At 34.3% G+C, this 17,792-nt stretch overlaps 1 protein-coding gene across 1 annotated transcript in view; it reads right to left on the bottom strand.

The window, feature by feature from the left end:
- LOC110640537 (uncharacterized) overlaps positions 1 to 17,525 on the bottom strand; it is a 59,990-nt gene extending 42,465 nt beyond the window's left edge. Inside the window, exons 1-3 of the mRNA XM_058139009.1 lie at positions 17,489 to 17,525; positions 15,011 to 15,129; positions 13,572 to 13,714 (exon numbers count right to left, since the gene is read on the bottom strand). Coding sequence (XP_057994992.1) covers positions 13,572 to 13,714; positions 15,011 to 15,129; positions 17,489 to 17,525 — 299 coding nt within the window. The remainder of the gene's footprint in view (positions 1 to 13,571; positions 13,715 to 15,010; positions 15,130 to 17,488) is intronic.
- Positions 17,526 to 17,792: the final 267 nt, after the last annotated feature.

The raw sequence follows: 17,792 nt of genomic DNA, 5'->3' as shown, positions 1-17,792 counted from the left end.
TTAATATTTGAATTAATTATGGTTCCTCACTTTAGTTTAAATATTTTTCCGGACGTTCTAGCTTTCCGGGCCGACACTGGTAACCGGAACAGTAGAATGTACGGAGTTGCTACAGGGAGGGTGTTACAGACAGACTATCAGCTATTTGTTGAAAGAAAGTGGTCACTTGTTGAGCCATTTGTACAGTAATTTGTACCGGTGGAACTAGTACAGTCGACCTTCAACATTCTGAGAAGCTGAGGCCTCCCCTTGTGCCTCAACTGTAACTGGTTGTTTTACTGTTTTATCTCCCTCTTCCAATTCTATTCACAAAATCTTCTTTTTCCGGGACAACCTACACAAACAGATTTCTCTGCATTAGTTCATATTTATGATGTAAATGTACTATATGTATCAAACATTTGAGTAGTTATATTTACCGATAAAATATTTCAAATTCACAGTTCAAAATTTACTTTAAAACCATTGCTCTGATACCACTAAACATGTCACACCCTACTCCTCGTAAGGCATAACATGTTTCCATAGTACACCTAATGAATTTCCGTACTTCGCCTACCGGTAACCCATTAAATATGCTACAAGAGATTTTAAAACAATTTCCGATCATTTTTATAGTGGTGGGAACGTTGAATATTTATCAAAAGCCTTTAATTGAAATATTGGTCATGGATCAAATCCTCGATTAAAATCTGGTGTTACGAATTTTTTTTAAAATTTCGGCAGAGTGCCGGCTGTATTTTGAGAAAACAGTTCTTCAAAACTGGAAAAGAAAAACACTTACACTATGTTTTCTCAACCACAACTCCAATAAACTCAATTTCATCTCCCAAATCAACACAATTAACTCAATCCAATTTTTCAAGCCATACTTAGCATAGGGAAAATTATACATGGATTTCAAAACTCAGGAAGAAATTTGGATATTACATTCATTACAAAACTCGAAAATAAATTTGAATATTACAATAATTTGCATTTTAATTACATACCCAAAATAATATTACAAAAGTTCTTGTATAACTGCTCAAATAAACTACGTACATATAATTACATGCATACATTAAATCTATGTACAAGAGTATACCTATGATATACCCGGAGCTAATCTGAATGTGTCTTCAAGGCACAGCTACAGGAAATCTCATTCGGCTGCTCTATCTTTACCTTCACCTGCGACAGCATACAACGCTATCGCTGAGTGGTGAAGTCAGTGGTGCACAACTATAATTTAAAATGTAATACAATATACATTGATAAAATTATAGCAAATAATTTGAAAATCTTGAAATTCATCAAAATTCCAAAATGTAAAAATATTCGTTGACAATAATATAAATAATTTGTTTAAGCGACCTTGATCAATAAATTCAAGTTATCAAATCATAATTGGACATCTAAAGTAATTCTAGCAATTTATGGAAATAAATATTAATTTCAATAAAATTAAGTATTCTCCAATCTCATTTAAAATCACAATTCTTTACTATTCAAAAACTATTCTTTATCTCACTAACTATGAAAGACTAATCCGTAAGGGCCATCTTCAGGGTGATTCTAATTCCTTATAGTCAGGGAGATCGAATCGGGATTCCATCTCCCTATGGTCGGGGAGATCGAATCATCGTGCACATTACACACCACAATAATGCAACTTCCGAAAGAGCCAATGAAAAACTTAGATCTAACCTCTAATGAGAGGAGAATCTAAGCATGTGCACGTACCATGGTAATCAAAACAAAGCTAACTCCATTGTCTTCTCAACAAATGAGAGAGACGGGTAATAACCTAGTTAAGCATCTATAGTGAGATATAAAACAATATCATGAATTTCTTTGTCCTTTTTGTGAGCATAAATCACAACACAATTCAATTCAATGTCAATTTCAATATCCAATAATTTTTATGCTCATCACAATTCAAAACATATTTTATCACAATTTTTCCAAAACTAATTTATTCAATCCATAACAATGCTCAATAATTGTTGAAATACCATTTCACAAAGCTAAATTCATGCATACTATAATAATTTCAATAATCATTGAAATAAATCCAATACTTGATAAACATAATACATAAGGAAAATAACGTCATTTAATCATATGAAATATTCAGAACAAAATCAATTAAAAACTAGTTGTGCACAAACCTCTTTGTCGACTAGTTTACTCTAATTTTTTATTTTTCCTCGAAGATCCCTTTCCAGTCTCTTTTTCAACTGAAACACATAATTTACAGTGTTTCAGTACCATATCTCATAATTAATCCATTAATTTATTTCATGCCTACTTAATTGTAGCCTTAAATTTGCTTAAAATGGTATCCTTTGAATTTTGCATTTTGGGTCACTATTCATTACACTATTCAAGTCAAAATTTTGACTTTTTCCTACTAAATAGGTTTATTAATTCTAATTATACTCATATACCACATTTTGGGTGTCAATTTTGTTGGCATTAATTGCCAATTCAATTTCTAATTTCCCTAGGTACAAATCCAAAAATTCAGTTTTGGGTCACTATTTTTTACTGTTCTATTGGTCTAGTTAGTGTGGGAATTTGGCTAAGTGTCCTTCATCAAAGTTGTTCCTTATTGTCTTAGCTTTAATTCTCTTTTTTAATCAGTCCATTTGAAGTTTTACAGCTCAAGTTATGGCCATTTTTCTAAGGCTGGCCTGATTGGTTACAACCCAAAATTCTGGGCACAATTTTGGTTCTGGCAGTTTTGGTATGCCAACTGCAGATTACTTTTCAGATGGGTTATGGTCAGAATTTGAGTTTGTATTCTTCATAAACGTTGTAGTACTATGTCTCAGCTTTCCATGGGTATAAAATTCAGGTCATTTGGACATTCCTACACCAAGTTATGGCCAAATGAACAAATACTGTTTATTTTGTCATTTTTGTACAGTAGCAGTGTGCCAATTCCAGGTTTGACCTAATTGTTCACTAACTTAGAGTCATTTTCAGGGCAGGGTTTCTACATGAAAATTGTGGCATTATGTGTCTACTTTCATTTCCAATTAGCCTCACACCAATTGGAGTGGCAGAATTACAGTTTTGGTCCCCTAAGTGGACCAAGGTCAGGCTGTCCAGAATTGGACCCCTACCAATCCAAATTTGACTTAACTTCTCACCATTCAAACACACCCCAATTGGTCCCAATTGACCATTTTGAGTCTCAATTATGTAAATTTGGTTCAATTTCAAAAATCCCTAATTTTTCCCCCAATTTTCCAAAGGGTCAACACTCTAATTTCAAAGATTCAAATTGTATAATTCATCTTCACACCTTCATTCAAGCATGCTTACTTATTTAATTCAATCAATTGACATCAATTCTATACTCAACCTTAATTCCAGTCAAATTCATGGAGTCCCTCTACATGAAATTTTTTTCATGTTTTTATACCATTAAAATCTTGTTTAACCTTAATTCCATACTTAAAATTCAATTCAAGTTAGAAGAGAGAACTTACCTTAATTGAAGCTTTTTCAATCTACCTCAATTCTTCAAATTTCTTTAACTTCTTGCTCCAAATCTTCTTCTAGAGGGTTAATTTGAAGGTTTTTATAAACTTTTATTAAGGATTTATGATATAAAGGAGGTTTTAAGAGCTCAAATTTGTTTATCAATGGAGGATGGAAAAAAAAAATTAGAGAGAGAGAGAGCAATGGAAGAGGGACGGCAAGCTTGTGCAAAGAGAAGACCAAAATTTCATTTTTAAATTTTTAGTATTTATCCCTTTATTGACTTGGTCAAAATTGTAATTAAAAGTAAATTTATTTATCACATCATGCATAGGTCATCTTAAGTGATGTCATAACTCTATTTTCATTTTCATTTTCTTTTCTTTTTCCTTTCTTTTTTCCACACATCTTTAATTTGATTCTATATTTCAAAATTTTCATTTCTCAGATTTTATTAGACAGTTAGGTCATGAGTCACCTCTAGGGGTGAATTGACCAATTTGCCTCTTGTTGGTCTGATCCGATTTACCAATAATACTGTATTTCTTCTAGAACTCTGACCTAATTATTTGATCTGGTTCTCTACCTTTTTATGTGATTTTCACATTTATCCTAGCTTCGCAATTTTTCTTAGGCCTGTGGTGTCACAATGCCTCATACGAAAACAGGGTTACAGTTCACCTCGCAGTCACTTCCCAGTACGGTCACCCATCGCTGTGACCCCTGGCTTATTTAACTTTTTATGTTCTATTTTTCTAATCTATATTTAAACTTCGAGTAATCACTATTAATTTTTATTCAGGGCTTTTCTAGGTGACTTAAATATGATTCTAATCCTCTTAATTGTCTGGACCGACATCGGTAACCGGAATAGTGATTTGCACAGGCCTATGCATATAGTGGTGTTATAGTGTCCCCCTGGGGAGCACCAATGCCATTCGTGAAGAAGAAGGACGCTACCCTTCGGCTATGTATAGACTACCGGCAGCTGAATATGGTGACTGTGAAAAATAAATACTCTTTACCTCGGGTAGATGACCTGTTTGATCAGTTAAGGGGAGCTGGAGTATTCTCTAAGATAGATCTCAGATCAGGCTATCACCAGTTGAGAGTGAAGGAGATAGATGCTCCTAAGACTGCTTTCAGGACCCGGTATGGACACTATGAGTTTCTAGTGATGCCATTTGGGCTTACAAATGCACCAGCAGCTTTTATGGACCTAATGAATCACATCTTTCATCCCTACTTGGATCAGTTTGTTGTGGTCTTTATAGATGATATCTTGGAATATTCTAAGAACCGGGAAGAGCATGATGAACACCTGAGAGTAGTACTACAGATATTGCGGGAAAAACAGTTGTATGCCAAGTTGTCCAAGTGTGACTTCTAGTTGGATGAGATATCCTTCCTTGGACACATTGTGTCAGTAGATGGGATCAGGGTAGATCCAAAGATGATTGAAGCAATAGTTGAATGGAAGCCTCCCAGAAATGTAACAGAGGTCAGAAGCTTTTTGGGGTTAGCTGGATACTACAGGAGATTTGTGAAGGGATTTTCCCTTATAGCAGCTTCACGGACTAAACTGCTACACAAGAATGCAAAGTTTAACTGGAATGACAAATGTCAAACCAGCTTTGAGAAGCTGAAGGCTATACTTACAGAAGCTCAAGTGGTGACACAGCCAGAATCAGAGAAAGACTATGTGGTCTACAGTGATGCCTCTTGCAATGGGCTTGGGTGTGTTCTGATGCAGGAAGGGAAAGTAGTTGCCTATGCTTCCAGACAGCTAAGGCCACATGAAAAGAACTATCTAACACATGATTTGGAATTGGCGGCAATAATATTTGCATTGAAGATATGGAGGCATTACCTATATGGTGAGAAGTGTTACATCTACACTGATCACAAGAGTCTAAAGTACTTGCCAACCCAGAAGGAACTCAATATGAGACAGAGGAGATGGATTGAATTCCTTAAGGATTATGACTATGTGATCGACTATCACCCTGGAAGGGCAAATGTAGTGGCTGACGCACTGAGTAGGAAGTCCATGATGGCTTTGAGAGCACTAAATGCTCGGTTGTCTTTATCACAGGATGGGGAAATTTTGGCTGAGTTGCTTGTAAAGCTAGGCTTGTTATAGCAAATACAAGAAGCACAGCTAAGGGATGAAAAGTTGCTAATTGTTATGGGCAGAACTCAAGAGGGGAAGGAGATTGAATATGAGTTGAAAGGAGATGGATGCCTGTATTATAAAGGCAGAATCTATGTACCAGGAGATGAGGAATTGGAGAAAAATATCTTGAAAGAGGCGCATAGTAGCTTTCATGCTATGCACCCAGGAAGTACCAAGATGTACCAAGACCTGAAAACACATTATTGGTGGCCTGGAATGAAGAAAGAGATTGGTGATTTTGTGACTAGATGTTTGACATGCCAGCAGGTTAAGGCTGGGCATCAGGTTCCATCAGCAACCTATATCCATACCAGAGTGGAAATGGGACTGCATCACCATGGATTTTGTTACTGAGCTACCATTGACACAGAGGAAGCATGATACTATATGGGTAATTGTGGATAGATTAACCAAGTCAGCTCACTTCCTACCAGTTAGAGCTGACTACTAACTGGAGAGGTTAGTAGAGATTTACGTAGATGAGATAGTCTGGCTATATGGAGTGCCCACAACGATCATATCTGACCGAGACCCGAGATTTACTTTGAGGTTTTAGAAGAGGCTACAGGAGTCTTTAGGCACTCAACTGCACTTTAGTACGGCTTTTCATCCATAGATGGATGGACAGTCAGAAAGGGTGATTCAGGTAACCCTAAGAACTTAATGAATTGCTGTAATTGTTAAAGGAATGATAATAATGACCTGACAGAAATGACATGAATGATATGATATGATAGGTATTGGAGGATATGTTAAGAAGCTGCATCATTGATTTTGAAGGAAGTTGGGAGAAGTATCTTCCTTTGGTAGAGTTTGCTTACAACAATAGCTACCAAGCCAGCATAAAAATGGCTCCATATGAAGCATTGTATGGGAGGAGATGTAGGACTCCCTTATGCTAGACAGAAATGGGTGAAGAAAAAGTAGTGGGCCCAGACCTGGTGAGACAGACTGAGAAAAAAGTGAAACTCATCAGAGACAATTTGAAAGCCGCCTCAGACAGACAGAAGTCATACACCGACCTGAGGAGAAAGGATATAGAGTATGAGGTTGGCGATAAGGTGTTTCTCAAGGTATCACCTTGGAAGAAAGTGCTGAGATTTGGTAAGAAGGGTAAGTTAAGCCCTAGGTTTATTGGTCCATACGATGTCATTGAACGTGTGGGTCCAGTAGCCTACAGGCTAGCTTTACCACCTGAGCTGGACAAGAATCACAATGTATTCCATGTGTCAATGCTCAAGAGATATAGATCAGATCCTTCACATGTCATTTCAGCAGAGAAGATAATTGTGCAACCTGATTTTAAATATGAAGAAGAACCAATCAGAATCTTAGCACAGGAAGTGAAAGAACTTAGAAACAAGAGGATCCCATTAGTGAAAGTCTTGTGGAGACACCACAACACAGAAGAAGTGACGTGGGAGAGCGAGGAGACGATGAGGCAGCAGTTCCCTCAGCTCTTCACATCGGGTAAATTTCGAGGACGAAAATTGTATTAGAGGGCGTTACATAGGTAGTCCGTACATTTTACTGTTCCGACGACTAATGTCTGTTCGGACAGTCAGAATGTCTGGAACTACATTTAAACTATAGTGAGGAGGCATAAATTGATGGAATAAATGTTAAGAAAATATAGAAAAGAATTTAGAGGAAATAAAATTAAAATTTAGAGAATAAAATAATTAATATAAATTAAAATTTATGAAATAAATTAGGAAAATGAGAAGAGAAAAGAAAAGAAAAGAAAAGCTAATGACATTTTAAAAATGTAGAGTACATAAAAATAAAAATATAAATAGGCACTAGAGACAAACCCCCACCAACCTTTTCTTCTCCACTTCTTCTCTCTCTCTCTTTCTCTCCCATGGCCGGCTGGTTGCTCTCATTTTCCACCATTGATGTCAAGCTTGAAAGCTTGATGTCCTCTTCATTTACCCATCAAAACCCACAGCTCACTTCATAAAAAATTTAGCCCACTCCATAAGGAAGCTATTGATAGTAGTAAGAAGCAAGAAAGTTGAAGTTTGGGAAGCTCAAGTAAGGTTAGTGCACTAATCCATCTCTTTCTCTTCATTAAACATGAAAAGCATGTTTAGCTAAGTATAAATTTCATGAAATTAAAAAGAAAACTTGAGGGAAAGAGACACTTGAATTTTTGGCAGCCATGGAACCTTGAGGTTTGTTGCTTTCAAGTGATGAAAATGGTTTCATGAAAATGTTTGATAAGTTGATATGTTTAGGAGTTTGAATGTGTAGTGTTTGTGCAAATTTGAAACTTGAAACTAGGGTTTGTGTACATGATTGAGGACTTTATGTAAATGCTTGAAATTGACCTATTGAGTTGAGATTGTTACTTATGGAAGTGTTATACATGCCAATTGAAGTAAGGAAGTTAGAGGAGATTGAATTTTGGGAGTGCCATTTTTCTGCAGGTTGGGACTCAATGAGTTCAGTGTGTTTGTTGAACCATAACTGATTGTGTGTGACTCCAATTGGTATGAGGCCAATTGAAGGTGAAACTAAACCCAAAATAGCCCATTTTCCATGAAGAAACCATGCCCAAATTCTGTCCAAATCTTGACCTAAGCACTACCCAAATCCAGATGACCCTGCATAAAATCCAGAAAATGACCAAATGAACAGTACATATTCATTGGACATAACTCCCTCTATACTGGTCCAAATGACTTGAATTTGATACCATTGGAAAGCTTAGATATAGGGATACAATTTGCATGAAGACTACTAAATCCAGAAATGCCAAAAACCAAACCAAATTGTTGGCCCAAGTTGGGTCACAAAACTGCCTAGAAATAGGTTGTCCAGAAACTGCTAGACATAAACTCACCCAACCATTTTTGGCAAAATAGCCATAACTTGGCCTACAAGAACTCAAATGTAATGAAACCAGTGGCAAAATATCCACAAGACATAGACCTACAAAATTGGTATTTTGATCAAAGCCCAGAAATCAAGAGAACTAGGTCAAATGGTTAGAATAATTCACTGCATCAAAACTTGGAATTTTACCAAACTTCATTTGACCCTAGAACAGTATTTTAGTCATATCTCCCACTAGAAAAATCCAATTGGGATGAGCCATACCTTTCCAGAAACCTAAGAGACAGGGCTACAACTTTATTTTAGAAACTGTCCTCAAATTATGCCTGTAAGAACCTCAAAAAGTGACCTGTAGTCACTGTCCTAAACTGAGTCCCTATTGGCACAAGGTACAAGAGCCTAGGTTAGTTATTTGGACATAAATAACTCCAAAAAACTTCAAAATTTGTGATTAAAAATTCTAAGTGACCATAAGACATAGGGAAATAGTTTCTATGAAGATCACCATGCCTAAAAGTGACTGCAACCAGTTCCATTAATTAGGTAAACTCTAAGTCCAAAAGCTGCCTAGTTAAGGAACCAGAATCTAGAAATGAGTCAGTTATGGTTGTCTGACCACAACTTGAGTTCTAAAAATCAAATTGACATGAATCAAAAACAAAAATAAAGATAAGACATAGGAGAACAACTTCCATGAAGGAAGTGTGATCAAACAGTGGTTACAAATTGATCAAATGGATAGGTAAAAGTGAGAGACAAAAACTAAAACCAAAAAAGGGTCCATGAGATAAATTATCTTATGGTAGGGAATTTAGCCCTAACAAGCTATTAAACACTAAGCCACATGAAAGAGATATGTGGGACTTATTTTCCCACTATAAGTGATATGAACATTCAAATAAATATGTAATAATGTGTAATTGCCCATAGTATACCTAGACTTATTTATTTAGTTTGGATTGATTGGTATACCAACTAGGGACTACAGATAACAGTACTGCCTACCGAGAAAATCATGAACTGACAATATATGTCTAGTATGATTGTTCTACGGGCTATATGCCTACTTACTGGCCATTGTGCCTACTTTACTTCTGGCTTTACAAGCCTGATAGCTGGCCTCATGCCTGACAGCAGGCCTCGTGCCTGACAAATATATACAGGGTAGACATATGGCTGTCTAACCCGTATACTCCTGTGTATCCAGATTTTATAGTCTGTTTATAGGTTTCTTGGGCACTGATAATAATTAATTAAGACTGAATATGCAATAAGTAAACAAAAAAGATTCCGATAATTTAAATTGTTTCCAAAGTGAAATGAAAATGTAAAATACCTAGAAATTATGAAAATGGCCATATATAGAATTATTATTTAAATTGTTTAGTAATTTTTATTATAAATCATGCACCACTAAGCATTATGCTTAGCGCGTTGGTTTTTCCATCATATAGGTATCGGAGACCAGTCTGAGCAGCCACAGTAGCAGCACCAGTAGTGCCCTGACAGAGCTTTGACCAGATCTGCCACCGTCCAGAGTTACCTCACCAGTCTTTTTATATTTCGGTAGGGCCCATGTATAGACTAGTATTTTGGTTCATTATGTCTAATCATGGTGTAATTACTAGTTTATGATGTATTTCATTTTGGACTTGTAATTAAACTTTGATATTGTAATGAAAACTTGTAATTTGTTATCTATGAATTTCTATATGAATGCAATAGATGATACTTCATTTTGAGATCTCATAAATAGTTGTAAATGATATGATAAAAGAGAATATGATATGGAAATATGTGAAATGAATATGAACATATTAACAGGTGATTAGTAGAACCCGCCAGATGCTAATAAAACAGAGGAGGCTCTGTCCGGGTCTCCACAGAAATAAGCTCTATATATATAAAAAAAATTCCACATATGGAATACCTGTTTTTAAATGATATTAAAAGTTACAATGGACATAATAAGACAAGATAGGGTGCTCTGGTACCGAATGTGACACTTCTTGCTCGGCTATACAGTAGACGGGTAAGGGGCGTCACATATTACAACCCTTGAAAGTCCTTTTGATCTTTTGATAGTGTTTTGCTACATTAGTGGAGATTGGAATAGGAGAATTGCCTATGGGATTGGGATATCATTCATCCATTCATTTACTTCCATTATTATTTTAGATACTTTAGTTTATGGATTGCTCTAGAGTTTATTTAGGCATGATTATTCTTTGTGATTAAATTGGTTTGGGCTTGATGATATGGATAATTGACCCAAGGCTAAGCGGTGATAACTTTGGTAAGAATCAAATTCTTTGTACCTTGAAAGTGGGTATATGGTTTATTGGTGGCTAAAGGTAAGCTTGAGAGCTTGCATAAGTTGTTTTCATGAATTTAAGGGAAGGTACCCCAATTGTCGCACCCTTAGTCTCTACTGTAGATTTCCTTCCCTTGCTTCCCCAGAACCATGGAGTCTAGCTAATTGGAGCTCTAAAAACCATCAACCTGATTCTCTTTTCAATTAACCTCTGCAAAACTGGTGAGTTAGGTGGGGTAAGTAAAGGCTACTCAGTGAGTTGGCATTTACAATATACATCATGCAACAAAAAGAAATATAGAAGAAATAAGCTAGATGGATAGATGAAAAAACATAATAATAATAATAAGAAATTAGAACAAGCTGAATAAATTGAATAATCAAATCAATATGCTATGCAATTCTAGAATCTCCAAATCACTCAAATTATATTCTTCCTAGTCTCCAAGTATTCCTCACAGATATAAAAATTATCGATAATTGGTACTTGACATCCAAAGATATGCCGGAGTATCAAAATAGAAATAAAAAATCATAGCATTGTTGCATCAAATCTCGCAGTGGCGGCTCCACCCTCTCTATGGGCAACCCTTTCCTACTGCACTAAACTGAACTACTGGCACCCCTATAACGAAAGCAAATATGCTAAATATAATTTTATATCTCATAGTAATATAAGAGCATATCATGATTGTCAATACCATAGACCATCAAATTTATAAACTCCAATAACCAACTTCTACCAAACAAATCATTGCTACCCAAAGTAGCCAAGTAATTTCATCATAAATGCCCATAATCTCATAATTCTTCTTATAATTCTAAAATAGTAAATCACATCTGCTGAACTTGCTACTATTATCTATCTCTCTGTACAAGCTATTAGTCTCATAATCATTTACCATTTATCTCAATTTTATAACCTCCAACTCTCTTTCTAGACTTGCTAGTATGCATGAAATATTGGAATGGCAATGAGCAACAATAGAATGGAATTAGATTGAATGATAAAAATGAATCAAATAATCAATAATAATATCGGAAGCAAATCACAATTTTCAATTTTCAAAGGATCAAGAATCAGTTGAGAAGCATTCATGCCATATATTATAAATACCACTCACCTGATCTCATGATACCAACTAGCAAATATCACCTTCCATCCACTTAAAACCATAATCAAAAGCTCCTCCTAAAACCATAACAATAATCAATCAAAATCAACCATAAACTTCTACAAAAATCCGATAAAATTTAACAGCATTTCCCCTTAAATTTAGACTAACCTCCCTATCCCAAATCTTAATTCCATAAGCCAATAATTATATTAACATACTCAATCATCCAACTTATAGCTCAATAAAAGTTATAATATCAAAAATAATACTCAATTCCATAATTTCCGTAATCATTAAAATATAGTCATACACCAAAATGCAACTAAAATCCACATATATATTTCTCAAAAATATTCCACAATCACTCAAAAATTCAACAAACACCATATTCCATCTCAAAATAATCTTAGTTGCATCAAAATCACTTATTCAATCTAACCCAACCATTAATACCCAATCTGACGGCTTATACATTCAAATTTATATATAATGATCCAACTGTCAGGTAAATCCCAAATTTTAACCATATATTCAAAACATCCCTATACAACATCAATAAAAATTTTAGCCTAAAATTATCACTATATCATGAGATATCAATATTTTTATCCAACCCTTCAAATTCTAAATTTTTCATAAGTAATTCTTAATCAGATAACTTATACAAAATAATTTATATCTCATAAACCACAAGTCTAAAATTCACCAAATTTTAGCACAACATCCTCAACATCCCAAATATCATTTGTACCAAATTTAATAATTTTCTAAGCATCACAACAATTTATTTTTCTCAAATTTCAGTAGCCAAAATTCAGAATTTCAATTGTAGACAGCCTGTGTTCAACAATATATTTCTCCAAATTTAACCTTTGAAAAATTACCAAATTTTAATCATAACTTCTATACATACAAACTTCAAACATATCCAAATATAAATGGTGAAAGATAAGCCAAACTCACATGGAGGGAAGAGAAACTTACTGCCTCTGCTGAACTCCTGTTTTTTTGCTACTGCTCACCTTCTTCTCCATTTCTCTCTCTCAAATTCCTTGTACCCCACATCAAAATCCTTTTGTTCCCCTTGTTAGTGTTCTTGCTAGAGAAAAAAAATCCAACACCAACTCCCTCTTCCCTTCTCTTCTTCTCCTTCTTCCTTCTGCTGTCCCAATTTTTTTAACCAAATTTCATTTTGGTTCTTCAACTTTCTAAAAATCCTATTTTTTACCCCAAAACTTCTACAACTTTTCCTTCAAGTCCAAGTTCAAATTAAAATTTTCTCCCCAAAACTTTATAAATTTTATTTCTATTCAAATAATAACCATATGTAATATTTCTTCAAAAATTGGGGTGTTACATAAAACTTCTTAGATCGGATTCTCTGCCGTAAATTTTACAAATTTCAGGTCTGGAGAGTGCAGCCACCAAAACATTGTTTCCAACCACAAATGAAATTTGAAGCCCTAAACCTATTTTCTTCCATCCACTAAAACATTCTATCTTTCAAATATGAATGCCAAGTGCATAAAATACTAATTTTATTTCCATTCATCACAGCTTTTTTACATTTACATAAAAAATTGTCCACTATATAAAAATTAAAACTGATATTAATGAGACTAAACAGAAACAATAATTGATTTAGTACCTTTGTTGCCGAAGTTTCTCAGCAACAGGATCTAGAGATTGTGCCTCTTCCTTTGGTACTTCAACAGTTCTGCCTTTCTTCTCTGTAGATTTTGCCACAGGTTTCTTTGAGGATTTTTCAGGAGTAGGTTTTGCAACAGGTACCTGATCCCATTGCACAAAGCAATAGCATAAGAACAAATAAAGCCAACATAAGTAGTTCGTAAGTGCACAACATAAATGATTTATGTGAATACGAAATATATTACGCAAACAAGAAGTTAATTATCTATGAATCCAACTACCCACTAAGAACTTTGCGATAAACACACACATGCCAAATTCTATTAGTTGTTATATTCACTAATTCATAAATTTTAGTAAATACAATTATCACAGCAAAGAGACTCCCCATCAGCTCTATACATAGCCATGATTGCAAACAGGCACCAAAAGAAAATGCATATACCTAGAGTTGCTTTTAACGGCAAGGAGAAGAGTTAAACAGCTGAATGTGTGGAAAGGAGAGTGCATAAAATTGCTAGCAATCAGTTCTCTAAGGAACTACATGAACAGAAGACACAGCAACTGGATTTTTATTTCAGCTGTAAACCACCAATAAAAAGAGAGACTGAAAGGATAAGGCACTTCGTCCAAAATGCCAAAGTTGAATCCTTCAACATAATTCTGACAAGTTAAATTTGGGAGGACCTCCTGTTCAATGATGCACAGGGTTGGATGGCGAATTAGACAGCAGCAAGGAAAAAGCGAAGGAATGAAGGATGTGAAAGCAAAAGAAGCAAGCTCCAAAATTTTTTTCCGAAATTCCTTGAAGTCCCCAATAGAAAACGTAGAAAGCATGCTTTTTGGTTTCTAAAAGTATGCGTTTTTTAGCTGTTGCTAGAAAAGCACTGTTAAAAAATTGCATCTCTACATACTATACACATTAGGTGCAAAACAGACGTCAAAGAGGTTACGGTAGGTGGCCTATAAATGGGAAGGATGAGGGAGGTACAGGGTTAATTATCCCGGCCATAACTTTTTTGGTTTTTTCTCAATCAGCAATAAAAGAAAGTAAGCTTATGCAGAATGGATATAGAGGGCACCACCTGCTCTAATCTAGATATGTAGAAAGAATGTAAGATAGTATTTATGCATAATGACACATCAAAACATCAGCAATACATTGTGATGATTAAGTAATCAATTTAAATTTGGCACAAAAAAAAAAAGAAAAACAAAAAAAACAAAAGGTAATCACATTGATGATTCACATTCAACACTCCCACTAATTCCTAGGGAATACATTTAGTAATAACCCCACTAGATTAGATAAAATCAAGTTCTTTCTTTTAATGGATTAATGTGCATATTGATGCTATAGGTTGAAGATCTACAGCTAGAGAATACCATCTGCTAAATATTAAATAATGCAAATTATGATTACTTTATAAACCATACCAGAGCTGGTTCATCTTCATCCTCCCATGATTCCTTCACATCAATTTCATCCACATCTTCATCATCCCATTTACTTTTAGGTTGCTCCTTCGCAAGGAGAGGTGGAATTTGTTCATCCTCTGAAACAAATGTGCATATTTAGTCAAATTAAACGAGAAAAGGTTCAAGATAAGAATGCAGTAATGCACAATGTAAGGTTGTAAAGTTCAAAATGGATAAAAGAGTAAATATCATTTTCTACCTATAAGCATTCAGGACATAGAATTGAATTTCCTTTCTTTTTTATTTCAGACATATGGTCAAATAATAATAATAATAATAATAATAATAATAATAATAATAATAATAATAAAGACTAAATATCATTTTCTACCTAAAGCATTCAGGACATAGAATTGAATTTCCTTTCTCTTTTATTTCAGACATGTGAATAAGGCCAAATCATAAATAGTAAGATAGCTCAATTTTGCCCATGAACTTTTTCTTCATGTCCAAATATGTCCAATTTTAAGTTTTCTTCCCAATTAAACCAAAAGCCCATTTTAACCCATTCTCTTACAAGAAATGGGTGAGAAAGAAAAATGCTCCTAAATTGTGCGTTAGAAGTATTATATCAGATTAAATAATTCAGCCGGAGATAAGGCGAAAGGCACTCCTCCCTGTCTGCTTTGAAGAAACTGAATGAATCTTCTCCCAAACCAATAGCATTTGTTTTGTTTTAATACAATTTCTGTTTAGGAAATCTGAGTGGCAAAGAAGTGAATAGCATATCCAGTTGTAGTAAGGAAAGATTTTAATAAAATAATAGGTGAGTTGTCTTCTTGAGCATTGCATCCATTGTAGGTTTACTGTAAATTTCTTCTCGAACTTTATACATCTATCAATTGATGATTGAAATTTGTCTAGATTTGTGTCTTTGGTTTTTAGTTTTCTTCTTTAGCATATAATAGATTTCTTTTGGAACTTTCAATTGTTGATTGAAATTTGGTTATGAATCAGATTTAATTTGAAAAACATAGAGCATGTGTAAATGGTCGAAAATGGGTATCCTTTATTATGTAATTGATTTCGGTTTTCATCTATTATAATCATTTATGTGGGTCAAAAATTGCAGAGAGCATCAAGCTCAGAAGAAGAAGGATTCTGTTAATTAAAAAAAAAACAATAAAAAGACTAGCGTCCTTTCATTTTCATTTTTTACATTTGTTATATTTTTATTATTTTACTTTGGTAGGTGCACTCAGTAAGTTGTAATTGTACTAGCACAAAGCTTCCTTCTGGTTTTGTTGATCAAACAGCCCATGTTTGGCTCATTACTGGAAAGGGATTTTTGGCCTTGAGAAAGAACTTGTTTTTTCCTTCTTCAATACTCGCAGGGGTTTCGCACAGTAATAAGTCTAAAAAATTATTTTTTTTATGGAAAATAAGTATAAAAGCCTCACTTTCTTGAAATTGTTTATTACATGGGCTAATGATTAATAAATATATGGTAAATGTAAATGAGCAAAGTAAAATTGATAAATCTAACTACAATGGGTAAAGAGCAAGCAAATAAATTCTAAATCTAGATGTAATTGAACTAAATTAATAACAGGTAATTCAAATCAAAGTATAATTATGATAAAAATGATTCTAGAGTTAAGGGTTTATGCATAAATTAATTGAGATTTGTTTTGGGTATTCCAATTTTAAGGGAAAAATAAAGTTTGAAGGTGATTGATTCCTGATTCATTTGATATATTTTTCAAGTAAATCAAAGTGTATTTTAAGAAAACTAAATCTACTTTCATACGATATTTGATTAACTTAAAACCCATTAAGTTTTATAATCAATCAATAAATTCTCTTAAAACCTTAGTTTATTTCTAAATCTAGGTGATTTTAAGTCCTAATCCTTAATTATCTATTAATGATCTTCACTCTTCGGTCATTCAATCAAATATTAACACAATATTTAATGCGTACCAACATTAGGCAAGTAAATTAGGCACACAAGAAAAGAATCAAAACTCATATTTGTATAAAATAAGAAAATAGCTAGTCCAAATCCACAAATTAATTTAAAACATATTTTTCAACTCTGAAATCCAAAGACTCTACTCACTCATATTAGTATTTATAAGAGAAATTGATGAAAAAATAAAGAAAAACATGATAAGGGGACTAAAAATAGAAAAATCCGGGTAGAAGAACCCAAAACTCTGAGTCTTGACACTTCAAAAAATTGTTGCAGTAGCTCCTTTTCTTTAGAATTAATGGCATCCTCCTTCCTTCTATTTTTTTTTTTTAAATTTTCTTTCCTTTCTTTCTTATTTTTACTTCTTGTGACAAAAACTAGAAAATGATGTTTTTATATGGTCCCAAAAGTTGTCCTAAAAATGGATAAGAGCCAAGGAGTGGATAGGAAATGAGGTGTAAACATATCCAAGTCAGCAAAGTTGTTCACGTTCTGGGCAGTCTGCTTAGCGCACTGCTTACCCTCAGCAACATCTTCAATAATTTTCGGACTTTGCATGCACTATCCACTTAAGGTTAAGCAGACCCTCAGCAAATCTCGGTAGGTTTGGGATAAAATAAGTTTTTTTGCTCATGTTTGGCTTTCAGCTTGACCTGAGTTGCATCTTGAGCACTGCCGCTTACCCTAAGCAGGACCCTAAGCAAATCTCGGCAAGTTTGTAGATGAAAACTTGAATGTATTGGATTTAAGCTATGCTTGACTTGCAGCTTGCCCCAGGCTTAAAGTTAAGCAATATGACATACCCTGAGCAACATCATAAGCAAA

This window comes from Hevea brasiliensis, chromosome 17, assembly GCF_030052815.1.
Source record: "Hevea brasiliensis isolate MT/VB/25A 57/8 chromosome 17, ASM3005281v1, whole genome shotgun sequence".
NCBI lineage: Eukaryota > Viridiplantae > Streptophyta > Magnoliopsida > Malpighiales > Euphorbiaceae > Hevea > Hevea brasiliensis.
This window is presented reverse-complemented; position numbering and strand designations above follow the sequence as displayed.